General features: G+C 44.2%; 1 protein-coding gene across 3 annotated transcripts in view; it reads left to right on the top strand.

The window, feature by feature from the left end:
• The first annotated feature begins 8265 nt into the window (after positions 1–8265).
• The window catches only part of racgap1 (Rac GTPase activating protein 1), a 31767-nt gene continuing 25539 nt past the window's right edge, over positions 8266–14493 (top strand). Inside the window, exons 1-3 of one of the 3 annotated variants that reach the window (XM_080217845.1) lie at positions 8266–8350; positions 11961–12049; positions 12972–13174. In XM_080217845.1, coding sequence (XP_080073971.1) covers positions 8310–8350; positions 11961–12049; positions 12972–13174 — 333 coding nt within the window. In that variant the 5' untranslated portion in view covers positions 8266–8309. Of the gene's footprint in view, positions 8351–8774; positions 8859–11960; positions 12050–12971; positions 13175–14493 lie in introns of those variants that run through there. The other 2 variants (XM_080217846.1, XM_080217847.1) reach the window with 2 other exon arrangements.

Below are 14493 nucleotides of genomic sequence, written 5' to 3'. Positions count from 1 at the left end.
CTTCTTCCCTGCTGTTGTCAGGCTCTTGAATGGACCTACCTCACATTAAGTTGATCTTTCTCTACACCTTAGCTATGACTGTAACACATTCTGCACTCTCTCCTTTCCTTCTCCCGTGTTCTCTATGAACAGTATGTTTTGTCTGTATAGTGTGCAAGAAACAATATTTTTCACTGTATCCCGATACATGTGACAATAATAAATCAAATCAAATATTAAGTTGATCTTTCTCTACACCCTAGCTATGACTGTAACACTACATTCTGCACCCTCTCCTTTCCTTCTCTATGAATGGTCAGCTTTGTCCGCATAGCGCGCAAGAAACAATACTTTTCACTGTATCCCAATACATGTGACAATAATAAATCAAATCAAAAATCACAGCAAGCTCCAACAAACAACAATGTGATAATGGCCAGATTTATCTACCTTTGTGATGTTGATTGGGGCACCAGAGGGAATTCCCCTGCTCTTCTTCTACATGGTGCTATGGGGGCATTTAATTTGAGGGCAGACACAACCTCTGTTGAAAGTCTCACCTGGAAGACTGACAGTGCAGCACATCCTTCAACAGGCTAGATTGTCCTGCTGTTGTCTCTGGAGCAGCACTTGAACCCACAATCTTCTATTGGAGAGGTGGAAGTGCTTCCAACCGAGCCACAGCTGATATCTCGGTACAAACAGCACTCATGTTCCACAGACTTTGTTGGATTGTAATCAGTGGTAACGATCAAAGCTAATACAGCCTTAGGTATTCTCTCACTGTAAGGGAGATCAGTTACATTAGTGTGACAACTCAAGTGTGACAGGGGAGCGAGTATTACGCTTGTAAGTAGTGCCTGCTGTACAGAACACTGTTAATATGTTTGCTATATTATGATTGTGGTGTCAACTAGAAATACAAGCTCCTGTTTTATATTCATAGTGGGATTTGGACATTTTCTTCTGCTGCATAAGTGCATTGGGAAGACAGTGGTGTAGTAATATTGTCAGTGGACTAGCAAGACAGATATCCAGGCTATACTTTGGGGCCACGGGTTCAAATCCCACCACAGCAGTTGGTAGATCTTAAATTTAATTAATAAATCTGGAATTGAAAAGCTAGTCTCAGTAATGGTGACTGCAAATTAGTGAAGGAAATCTGCCATCCTTCCCAGTCTGACCAATATGTAACTCCAGACCCACAGCAACGTGGTTGATTTTTAAATGGCCTAACAAGCCACTCGGTTGTATCAAAATGCTACAAAGCCAAAAAAGGAATCAAATCGGGCGGATGACCTGACATCAACCTTGGCTTTGGAATCTTCACTGTTGGTGGAAGTTCCTGAAACTCCCTAACAGCACTGTGGGTGTACCTACACCACATGGACTGACTGATGTCCAATAACAATCCTGGAACTCCCTCCCTAATAGCACTGTGGGTGTACCTACACCACATGGACTGACTGATGTCCAATAACAATCCTGGAACTCCCTCCCTAACAGCACTGTGGGTGTACCTACACCACATGGACTGACTGATGTCCAATAACAATCCTGGAACTCCCTCCCTAACAGCACTGTGGGTGTATATACACCTCAGACTGCAGTGGTTCCTGAAGGCAGCTCACCCACCACCTTCTTATAGAATCTACAGTGCAGAAAGAGGTCATTCGACCTATCGAATCTGCACCGACCACAATCCCACCCAGGCCCTATTTCCGTAACCTCACATATTTACCCTCCTAGCTACCCTAAGGGTCAATTTAGCATGGCCAATCAACCTAACCCGCACATCTTTGGAGTGTGGGAGGAAACCCACACAGACACAGGGAGAATGTGCAAACTCTACACAGTTACCCGAGGCTGGAATTGAACCCGGGTCCCTGGCACTGTGAGGCAGCAGTGTTAACCACTGTGCCATCCTAGCGGGCAATTAGAGATGGGCAATAAATGCTGTGCCTAGCCAGTGAAGCACACATCTCATGGAAGAATAAAAGAAAATGTGCAAGAGAGATGTCTGCCAAGTCTTGATCAGATGAAATGTGACTCGTTTTAAATTTAATAAGTTGTGCTTCTGGCATTTAAATGGGTTTGTGGTCAGTCATACTCTCATTAATAATGGGTTTCACTCCTAGCTGTCCTGTGATTTAGTTAATTGTGGAGAAACTTAAGAACAGTAATTCCAGTAAGCAGTTCAGGTGGTTTACATTGACAATAATAAAGTTTATTTATTAGTCACAAGTAAGGCTTACATTAACACTGCAATGATGTTACTGTGAAGTTCCCCTAGCCACCACACTCCGGCGCCTGTTTGGGTCAGCACGTCTTTCAGACTGTGGGAGAAAACTGGAACATCCAGAGGAAACCCATGCAGACACAAGGAGCATGTGCAAACTCCACAGTGACCCAAGCCAGGAATTGAACGTGGGTCCCTGGCGCTGTGAGGCAGCAGTGCTGACCACTGTGCCACCATGCCGCCCACTTCCCTGGGAGCGTTTACAAACTAGCAACTTCGCCATAAGGTTATGTATTGGCTTATGATGATTATGACAAGAATTTTTCTCTCCTCCACATTTTGAGTGGGGTTCTTAGAAGTTTCTAAGTGAAAACGTCACCTCACAAGTCACAGGGCTGCCAACTGTATTTTGGTGAGGGTCCCTAGGTGTTTCCTTCCCTGCCCCTCCCAAAATCATTCATACTATCCCTCACTGTATCATTCTCATCACACCCCTTACCTCTTTGCGTTCCCACAACTCTCTCCACTTCCTATCATCCCTTCACTCCAATCAATGCTCTCCTCTTTTCCTTTTTGAACTACTCACTCATTCTTGTATCTCCCTCGCCCCTCTCTCAGCTGTCCCTCACCTTCCAGCCATTCCCACTCACTTTCCCAAGGGGAGAGAGGTGGGGGAATCAGTTTCTTCCTCATTTTAAACCTATTCCTTCCAATCCCCCCCCCTCCTTTTTTTCTCTCAGAGGCTTTCATAGAATCACAGAATCCCTACAGTGCAGAAGGAGGCCATTTGGCCCATTGAGCCTGCACCGACTCTCTGACAAAAGAATCTTACCCAGGTCCTATTATTGTAACCCCATGTATTTACCATGGCTAATTCCCCTAACCTATACATCTCTGGACACTAACGGACAACTTAGCATGGTCAATTAAACCTAACCCACACATCTTTGGACTGTGGGAGGAAACCCATGCAGACATGGGGACAAAGTGCATATTCCACACAGACAGTGACCCAGAATTGAGCCCAGGCCCCTGGCGCTGTGAGGTAGCAGTGCTAACCACTGTGCCACCCTTTGTTTGCTTTCAAATTTTAACTTTTTTAAAAACTAAATTATAATAAGACACTCTGTCCATCTCGCTTTCTCTCTCTCTATCTATTTGCCTCTCAATCTCACTTTCTCTTTCTGTCACTGCTGCCTAACATCCCACCCTTACACGTGTTAACAATAAGGGTCTCAACCTCACAGACACCCAGAAATAGAACATTTTTAATTTAAACAAAATTACCTCTACAAAAATTGCAGAAAACATATTGAGGGACTTGTTGGAGAGTGGCGGAGGGGGTGGGGGTGCATGGCCAGGTTATCACATTACATGATAGTTTGAATAGTAATATTACAAAAAAAGTGATGAGGACAGAAGCGGCAACAGAAGTTAGGCTTCTTACAGATAGGAAGTGCAAGCAGATGTAAGATTTTTAACAAACCAAAGATTGACTTTTCTTTATTCATTCACAGCTGCCATAAAGTCAACATCAGAACTCAAGCTATATCCTAATTCCCATTTGCCTCATGTTTTCATTCTGACAGAAGGTGACAGGTCTATGTTACGGGGCGAAGTCTAAATGATTTCTAGTTGTGGCCTCAAACCAGGCTTGGACAACAACTTTGACATCACATAATGGTTTTTGGTATTACAGGAAAAGCTGATGCAACGTGTCAACTTAAAATCAGGCCAAGCGTCACTGCCATTCACACTCATTTGTGCAAATGATGAGTTTTGCACTACAGTTCATGCAAAACGGTGGTACTCTGGTGGTAAATCACAGGAAGTGCCAAAATTCCCAGGGCTTTTTTTCTAATTTATTACTAAATTATGGGTGTCACAGTGGGACTAAGCCAGCATCTATTGCCCATCCCTAATTGAGATGGTGCTGGTGAGCTGCTGCCTTCTTAAACCACTGCAGTCCATGTGGTGTAGGTACACCCACAGTGCTGTTAGGGAGGGAGTTCCAGGATTGTTATTGGACATCAGTCAGTCCATGTGGTGTAGGTACACCCACAGTGCTGTTAGGGAGTGAGTTCCAGGATTGTTATTGGACATCAGTCAGTCCATGTGGTGTAGGTACACCCACAGTGCTGTTAGGGAGGGAGTTCCAGGATTGTTATTGGACATCGGTCAGTCCATGTGGTGTAGGTACACCCACAGTGCTGTTAGGGAGGGAGTTCCAGGATTGTTATTGGACATCAGTCAGTCCATGTGGTGGTGGAGGGATTTAATGTTGAAGGTGGTGGATGGGGTGTTGAACAAGCGGGGCTGCTTTGTCCTGGATGGTGTTGAGCTTCTTGAGTGTTGTTGGAGCTGCTCCCATCCAAGCAAGTGAGGAGCATTCCATCACACTCCTGACTTGTTCCTTATAAATGCTGTTAGGGAGGGAGTTCCAGGATTGTTATTGGACATCAGTCAGTCCATGTGGTGTAGGTACACCCACAGTGCTGTTAGGGAGGGAGTTCCAGGATTGTTATTGGACATCAGTCAGTCCATATGATGTAGGTACACCCACGGTGCTGTTAGGGAGGGAGTTCCAGGATTGTTATTGGACATCAGTCAGTCCATGTGGTGCAGGTACACCCACAGTGCTGTTAGGGAGGGAGCTCCAGGATTGTTATTGGACATCAGTCAGTCCATGTGGTGTAGGTACACCCAGGTACATCAACAGCAAAGGTCCTGACTGATTTCGACACCGCCCCCCACCCACTTCTCTCTAACCCAGAGTTGCTGGGGTTAAATACCAATCTCCTGCAAAGCTACCTGCGCAAAGATATTTTGGCCTTGGAGGGAGTGCAGAGGAGGTTTACTAGCTGATACCGGAGTTGAGGGAGTTGAGCTATGAGGAGAGGCTGAATAAACTAGGCTTGTACTCGTTGGAGTTTAGAAGAATGAGGGGAGATCTCATTGAGACGTATAAGATGATGAATGGGATGGATAGGATAGAGGTGGAGAGACTCTTCCCGCTCAAAAAAGACAGTAGGACTAGGGGGCACAGCCTCAAGATAAAGGGGGGGGGCGTTTTAGAACAGAGTTGAGGAGGAACTTCTTCACTCAAAGGGTGGTGAATCTCTGGAATTCTCTACCCGTTGAAGTGGTGGAGGCTGCCTCGCTAAATATTTTCAAGAAGCGGGTTGATGGGTTTTTGATAAGAGAGGAGATTAAGGGTTATGGGGAGAGGGCCGGAAAGTGGAACTGAGCCACGACAGATCAGCCATGATCTTACTGAATGGCGGGGCAGGCTCGAAGGGCCAGATGGCCTACTCCTGCTCCTATTTCTTATGTTCTTATGTTCTACGCCACCTTCAGTTTTTTATTATGATGGATGAAAATAAAAATTTGCATTTCTATATTGCCTACAACCTCAAGACATCCCAAAGCACTTGACAGGCAATAAAAATCATGTCAATTTTAAAACTTTTGTGTTGCCAATTGCTGACAGTGAAATGTTGAACATATAGATTTGGTTAGTTGCAGAGAAACTACAAAAACTATACGGTGGCACGGTAGTTAGCACTGCTGCCTCACAGTGCCAGGGACCCGGTTTCGATACCCAGCATGGGTCACTGTCTGTGTGGAGTTTGCACGTTCTCCCCGTGTCTGCATGGGTTTCTTCTGTGTGCTCCGGTTTCCTCTCACATTCCGAAAGATGTGCTGGTTAGGTGGATTGGCCAGGCTAAATTCTCCCTCAGTGTACCCGAACATGAGGTAGCAACTAGGGGATTTTCACAGTAACTTTGTTGCAGTGTTAATGTAGGCAGACTTGTGACAATAATAAATAAACTAAACTTAAACTTACACAGAATTATGTCAGCTTGTCTCAATTCACTGTGACATACCTACCACCTACTGGCTACCAGAGATATTGCAGGAGGCATGCTGTACTTTGTTAATGTGAATACATTGCTCTTTTCAGCATCTCCAGTCATTTTGCTTGGGAGTACGAGATGTCATTATGAAGAAGCAAGCAATTAGTGACTGATGTTAATGCTTTAGACAAGACTAAACATCAGAATTGTGTCTACCAAGGACAAAATGAGTTGAGAAGAAAATTCCTTCCAGTCCTTTGCTGCTCATTGGATTTTAGCTTTGGGTAAATCAAAGGAGTCTTCATCTACAGCTAATCATCAACTATACCCTTTCACCATTTACAGGCCAGTGTCCACTAGGCACCAGAAGCCAGGTACCTCCAAGGCATAGGAAGATCATGTTCCACTGGCTGGCAGCCACCAACTGCAGCTGGCTGTCAGCCATCCATTTGGAGCTGCCCAGAGCAGAAGCAAACCAGCTCGAGAGGACAGCTTCTCTTAAAAAGTGAGCGAGTTCCCCAGGTTACAGGAGATAGAGCAATGCAGTTATTACCAAGAGCATTAGCAAAGCCTGAGAAACAGCAGCATAGTTCAGAAGGGTACAGGTGAGAGAGTTAGCCAGCCTTCATTTGGTATAATGGCCTCACATACAAATCTACAAATGCCCATCAACATCAGAAAAGTTGATGACAGGGTAAGTCCCGAATATATGCCGGTGACATGTCACTACACTGAATGTGGCTTTATCATTGTTTCCAACAACATACGTTATATTGCACCTTTAAAGTAACAATGTGCCCCAAAGTGTTTCACAGTAGCATTAGGCGGCACATTGGTTAGCACTGCTGCCTCATTGCGCCAGGGACCCAAATTTGATTTCCGGCTTGGGTCACTGTCCATGCAGAGTTTGCACGTTCTCCCTGTGTCTGCGTGAGCTTCCTCTGGGTGCTCCAGTTTCCTTCCACACTCTAAAGACATGCGGGTTGGGTTGATTGGCCATGCTAAATTGACCCTAATGTCAGGGGAATTAGCAGGGTAAATGAGGGTTGCAGGAGTAGGGCCTGAGTGGGATTGTGGTCGGTACAGACTCAATGGGCCGAATGGCCTCCTTCTGTACTGTAGGGATTCTATGATATTATCAAACAAAATATGACACTGAGCCATGTAAGGGGATGTTAGACCAGATGGCCAAAAGCTTGGTCAAAGAGGTCAGTTTTATGAAGCATCTTAAAGGTGGAAAGTGAGGTGGAGAGGCTTAGGGAGAGAATTCCAGAGCTTGGGGCCCAGGCAGCTGAAGGTATGACTGCCAACAGTGGAAAATTAAAATTGGGAATGGTCAAAAGGCCAGAATTAGATCCTGGAGGAGCTGCCAGGAATGAGTTGGAATAGTGGAGTCTAAAGATAACGAAGACACAGATGAGGGTTTCAGCAGCAAATCAGCTGAGGTAGGGGTGAAGTCAGATCATAGAATCATAGAACCCTACAGTACAGAAAGAAGCCCTTCGGCCCATCGAGTCTGCACCAAATACAATCCCACCCAGGCCCTACCCCCATACCCCTACATATTATACCCACTAATCCCTCTAATCTATGCATCCCTGGACACTAAGGGGCAATTTCTTAGCATGGCCAATCAACCTAACCCACACATCTCTGGACTGTGGGAGGAAACCGGAGCACCCGGAGGAAACCCACGCAGACACGAGGAGAATGTGCAAACTCCACACAGACAGTGACCCGAGCCGGGAATCGAATCCAGGACCCTGATTGGCTATGCTAAATTGACCCTTAGTGACAGGGGGACTAGCTAGGGTAAATGCAAGGGGTTATGGGGATAGGGCCTGGCTGGGATTGTGGCTGATGCAGGCTTGATAGGTTAAATGGCTTCCTTCTGCACTATAGGATTCTATACTAAAGTGTATTTATTGGTGTCACAAGTAGGCTTACATTCACACTGCTATGAAGTTACTGTGAAAATCCTCCAGTCACCACACTCCTGTTCAGGTACGCTGAGAAAGAATTTAGCACGGCCGGTGCACCTAACTAGCACATCTTTGGACTGTGGGAGGAAATCGGAGCAAACCCACGCAGACACGGGGAGAATGTGCAGACTCCGCACAGACAGTGACCCAAACCGGGAATTGAACCCAGGTCTCTGGCGCTGTGAGGCAGCCGTGCCAACCACTGTACCACCATGCTGCCTCAATGTGTTGGCATAGTGGAGTTTAAAGGTAATGAAGACACGGATGAGGATTTCAGCAGCAGATGAGCTGAGGTAGGGGCGAAGTCAGATGATATTACAGAGTTATACCTAATGGCCCCAATTTGTACTGATGGTCATTTTCCCACATTATCCGTGAAGAAAATAAATGGCTTGTTGAACCAGATGTAAGTTATGTAATGAAATATAGTGGATAGAACAGTAACAAGACTATTATTCACGATTTCTAACCTTTTGTTGTAATGGTTACATACTGAATTACTTGCGCCCTCGTCGCTCAGTTGCTGATGGGAGGGGTAGAAGGAGAGAGAAGGTTTGCTGACGGGAAGATTTGCAGTCGGCCAAATGAAGCGGCCGCCTTTTCTTCTCTTTAAGGCGCGATGGCGTCACACGACCAAGGGAAGATCGGGCCCTGATTGGCCATTGGGGGGAATTTGAAATCAGGCCGCGCGACTGGAGTAACGGAGTAGACGCTAGCGGACTGAACGGTGAGGAGTCCCGGCATCGAGGGAGCAAGCGCAGGGCGTGAGAGAGGGAGCGCGAGCGGTGGTGGCACTGAGCGGTGAGGAATCTCGGCAGCAACGGCCTGCGAGCCGTAACTACTTCTTTCTCTCCCCTCCCTCCCTGAAGCAGGGGCTGCCGACTGGCGCGATGCGAGCTGGCCTCCTGGACCCACAGGGAGAGCGGGAAGAGCCGTTTGCCTTCCTCTTTCCCTCACCCTCTCTCCTGGTTAGTGGAAGGGTAGGCGCCAACGGCATTAGTGCCCAGTGAAGATATGAGCTAATCTCTCTCTCTTTCTCGTATAACTATAATGTATCAACAGAGTCCGGGAAGGACTAACTCACTGGGCAGTTAGTAAAGTCAGATTTGTATTTCTATGGCGCCCATCCTCACTACCCCCTCCCCGCCCCATTACATCCATAGTGCTCTCTTTGAAATGCACTCGCCTGTTGTAATGCAGCAAACGTGGTGGTCAGTTGGTGCAAATCAAGATCCCACAAACACCAATTTAAGCGTGACCTGTTAATTGAGGGATGAATTTTGGCCAGGGTTAAAAAGTCTCACAACACCAGGTTAAAATCCAACTGGTTTATTTGATAGTAAACCCACAAGCTTTCAGAAACACTGTTCCTTTGTCAGGTGTGTGGAAGGTTCAGAATGGGGTCTCCGCTCACCTGGTGAAGGAGCAGTACTCCATAAGCTTGTGATTCCAAATAAACCTGTTGTTCTTTAACCTGGTGTTGTGAGACTTCTTACTATTCAAAATATTGCTATAGGATCTTTGTGATTGGAGATGCTGGCGTTGGACTGGGGTAAGCACAGTAAGAAGTCTCGCATCATGTTAAAATCCAACAAGTTTATTTGGTAGCACAAGCTTTCAGAGTGTCACTCCTTCAGGTGAGACTCACTTGAAGAAGGAGTGACACTCTGAAAGCTTGTGCTGCCGAATAAACCTGTTGGACTTTGACCAAGTGTTGTGAGACTTCTTACTATCTTTATATGTGCCACAATTAACATTGAAAATAGATGTGGAGATGTTGGTGTTGGACTAGGGTGGACTTGATGAGGTCACACCATACCCAGGTTATAGTCCGACATGCTTATTTGAAATCGCAAGGTTTTGGAGCACTGCTCCTTTTGTCAGGGGAAGACGCAACCTGATGAAGGAGCAGCACTCCAAAAACTTGTGATTTCAAATAAACTTGAGAGAATGGAAGGGGGGTAAGGCCATTTGGCCCTTCGAGCCTGCTTCACTATTAATTTTGATTGTAGCTGATCATGTTCAGTATCCTGATCTCCTAAGTTAATTTTGATTTTATTTATTTGGTTGGTACACTAAAATAAGTCTATTCTCCTCCCTGTGCCCCCCCCCCCCTCCAATATCCCTTTAGGGAGCAGGGGGGGGTCAGTTTGACCCCTCAAACAGAAGTTGTCAACTCTGACAGTGCAGTTTTCTCTCCTTACAGATGCTGCCAGACCTGCTAAGGTTTTCTGTTTTGGTTCCTGATAGTGCAGCAGTCCCCCAGTACTGTACTGGGAGCATCACTCCACTTCCTAGCCCATGCTTAATTCTTTGGAGTGGGAGGTGAACCCATAAGCTGTGGACTGTTTTATGCATTACAGTAATATAGCTGCCAACCGTGTGTGTTCAGCTCACAGAGCACAGGGTGAAATAGGAAATGGACTTTCATTCCCTCCAAAAGGATTACGAGCTAACTTTAATGGTGCGATTTGCACTTACGTAGTTTCAGTTAAGTAATTCCAGTCCATAATGCAGTACATTTTTGTCTTGTAATGGATGTATTGTGTACTTATGGGTATGAGTGGGTTGTGGTTTGATATCAGCATTTAATGTTTTTGTTCTTTTACTGTGCAAAGCACATTAATGCTTATTGCATACTTAAGCAATATTTTCAAAACCTTTTTTGTTTTTGAATGTGAGTGGCACCAGGTCCCATGTTTTTGCACTTTTTTTGAATTGAACAGTTTTCCCTGTCTGTTAACAATACAGCTTGGAGCACAGCCCAGTCAGTGCTGTTAGCACTTGGGTTTTAAACACTTAACAGGGCTGCTTCATCTAACTTGTGAGGGATGATTAAGCAGTTCTTTGCAAATGAAGTTTCCTTTGGAAGAAATATTGTTGTTAAAGATCTCTTGAGGGATGACGTCCAGAAATTAAGAAACTACTGTGAGTGTTGCCTTTGTTGCTGGAGGCATCTTGGCTGAAGCCTGTCGCCTGGGATTCTTCAGTTTTTTTTTCTGTTTTGGTTCAATTAAATTCTGTGGAAATTATTCCTCAAACTGTTATTTGTGATTGGACATGCTCAGTTTGATGAAGTATTATTTTGTCCTCACCACGTCAAACTCAGTCTTTCATTCTGACTGAAATCATGATATAATGAAAATTTCCAATGAGTAAATAAATGTCTAGTGTTGATTGGCAGTGTTTACTCTGCCAGATTTTGAAAAGCTGTTACTCCAGGTCCTATCCTTTTATGAATTATTATAATAAGACTGAACTGTGATTTCTGTAACTGAGGTCACTGCATTTGAGCTGACAGCTATTTTATGATTTTTGAGGGAACATTTGTCTGCAACTGTACATGTTCTATTTTATTAGTCACAAGTAGGCTTACATTAGCACTGCAATGAAGTTGCTGTGAAAATCCCCTAGTTGCCACACTCTGGCGCCTGTTCGGGTACACCTGAGGGAGAATTTAGCATGACCCAATGCACTCTAACCAACACATCTTTGGACTGTGGGAGGAAACTAGTGCACCGAAGGAAGGAATCCCACGCAGACACAAGAAGAACATGCAAGCTCCACACAGATGCCCAAGCTGGGAATCAGGTCCCTGGCCTGAGGCAGCAGCACTAGCTGCTGTGCCACTGGGGTGGCATGTCTTGTGACTTCCAGTCAAACTGTTGGTTCCCTGACGATGGAGCTGTGGGTAGAGGGTTGACCTTCACCTGTCGGGCTAAAATTCAGTTGGATGGAGACGATTGTATTCTGAAGGAATTTGATTCTTGTCTTGGTTTTTGTCCCCTTGCAAATTCAGCGTGTACAAGAGAGTATTTCATTTTAATGCTAAGGGATGTGAGGAAGCTGCATCACTGTTCAAGTTCCATTTCTATATAATATTCCAACCTTTTTTTATATTAGGGAAATGGAATCTGCTATGGTCACTCTACGGAACATGTTTGAGCAGTTGCTCAGACAGATGGAAGTGCTGAATGAAGGCATTGAACCACGTAAGCATGTACAATTTTGTCAATATTGGTCGCGATCAGTGAGATTATGCGTCTGGTTTGCTTTGAGATGCTTAGCATTTTAATGGGTATATGGTATCAAGCCAACAGGACGGGTTCAAATTTGGTTTGCTGAAAGCACTTTGTTTCTCGAACAAAGGTTTCAACTGCTTAGTTTTTTTAACCAGGAGCCAATTTGTGAATTCACTTGACAATGACTTGCATTAAATTATATATTTACTACCAATCATTTTTCTGTACAGTTCCACTTTATTTTGCCTAATGATTCTGTAGTTAATATAATGCAATTTTCACAAGTTACTTAATATCTTTTATTGAAACTGAACATTTCTCCACCCTCGATGCCTGTACAGTCTGCCCCTAGGTGATCTGCTCCGTGTGCTGGTTCCTCAGTTCTAACTCCCGCTATGCTTTCCCTGGTGTCAGTTTCTTGTATATCTTTCTGCTCAAATTTCTTTGGCCCATTGTTTGAATGGATCTGCTCTTGGCAAGAGGGATTTGGAATTTCCCCCCCACCCCAGGTGTCCCTTTGGTGGGATTAGGGATTGATACCAATGAATCCCTTTTCAAGGCCTGGGAAATCTGAAGAGAGAGCAACAAAATTTGCAGTGTAAACCCAATGAAAATGAGTCACTGTGGATATCACACAGGCTAAATGGCCAGGACAATGCTTTGGAAGCTCCAGATTTAGAAGACCTTCAGTCCAGTATAATTTTTAATTCAATTACTGCCTTTTTGGGGAGAAAATGGCAAATTAATTTGAGAACCAAACTGTCGCCAAATTTCTTTCAAATGTTTCATTGCATCACCAGTTCACCTAAGCAAGGCTATTAATAATATGGAGACAGAATAAGATGTTATATTCATTTAGCACTTCATTATATCCATGCCTTTTTTCTAACAGAGTTTATTCAGTTAGCCAAAAACTTCGAAGAGTGCAGAAGAAAATGGCAAAAGACTGAGCTGGAACTATCCCGTGCCACAGAGTGCCTAACAAAAGCTGAGACAGAACGGAGTGCACTTGATGTTAAATTGAAGCACGCTCGTAACCAAGTTGATGTAGAAATGAAACGTCGGCAGAAGGCAGAAACGGAGTGCGAAAGACTGGTATGTCTGGCTTGGTTTTTTTAAATTGCATTCTAAACCACCAGCGCTAAAAACAAACTGGTTTCTTCTTTTCTGTAAGCAGGGCTGACGATCAGATGAAGTAACCACCTTATAGTATTGAAGGAACGTGGTGCACTTTACCAACTGCAATATTTGTTTTGAAACGTTTCTCCTTCAGCCCTCTCCCTCTTGTTGTGGTGTGGCAATTTTTCAAAAGCAAATTTATCCTTTTTTTTTTATTCACTGGATGAGGGTGAGCCTGCCCAGTTTAAACGTTTAAGGCCCAATTTTGATTGAACCACTGGTGGGGTAATACTCTTCACTACGTTCTCCCATCAACTCTTGCTGATTGCCAGATCGATATGTGCGGGCTAAAACTATTTAATTCAGATTTATTTACAGGTGACGTGTTACACAGACTCAAACTCAATTATGTACTAAAACTGCGAGCACAATGTGAGAGAACAATAGAACTAGAATTAATCCACAAGTGGGTAATGTATCCTTTAATAGTAAACTGCATTTAACAACCTGTTGCGGGATCTTTGGGTGCACAGTTGAGTCTTCTCTTTGTAAACCTTTTATAAATGCCATGTGCAAATCATTGTACATGGATCATGCAAATTCCAACTCACCGACAGGCTGTGGGCTTTATACTTCATATTAAAGCTATTTCTTTTGAAGTAAATATCAAATGGAGATCTTAAATGTGTGTACCAAGCTGAGTGAGCTGTTAATCACTGGAATTCGTTGTTTTCTTTGCATATTCTCCCTTGCAGTTTTTTCCCTCTTGGTAGTACTCGTGATTGTGGTTTGAAGTCTCACTGTAAAACTATGGTCCAGTCCTAAGTGCCATTTTGTCAGATATAAGGTGAAATATTGAGATTCATCTGCCTGTTTATTTTCTGGTGTTCACGCTCCATTCTACCTTCACTCAACATTTTACTGAAAAAGGCTGATTAATAGATCATTGATCGCATTTACCAGGCGCAAAGTGGCTGCTGTGTTTACCCAAGTAACAAATTTTTGTACTTCAAAAAGAACGTGTTGGATGTAATCCATTTTGAGATACCCTGAAGATGTGGTGAGGTACTTGAATAATTGCAAGTTGCATCTTGCTAACTTTCCTAATGATTTAGCATAGGAGAGCAAAGGGCTGTACACAGCATTGGCTCAACTTGTCTCCTGCTCTGTGTTACAAATAAAATCACAAGAACGCAGTCAATCTGAGGTTCAATTATATCATGTGTCTGGTAGTGGTGTATGATAAACTTCATTACACAATCCTCCAGAAAGTATGAAACAAAAGGAAAAGTTCT

Source organism: Carcharhinus amblyrhynchos, chromosome X (assembly GCF_965287045.1).
Source record: "Carcharhinus amblyrhynchos chromosome X, sCarAmb.v2.hapA, whole genome shotgun sequence".
Lineage (NCBI taxonomy): Eukaryota > Metazoa > Chordata > Chondrichthyes > Carcharhiniformes > Carcharhinidae > Carcharhinus > Carcharhinus amblyrhynchos.
This window is presented reverse-complemented; position numbering and strand designations above follow the sequence as displayed.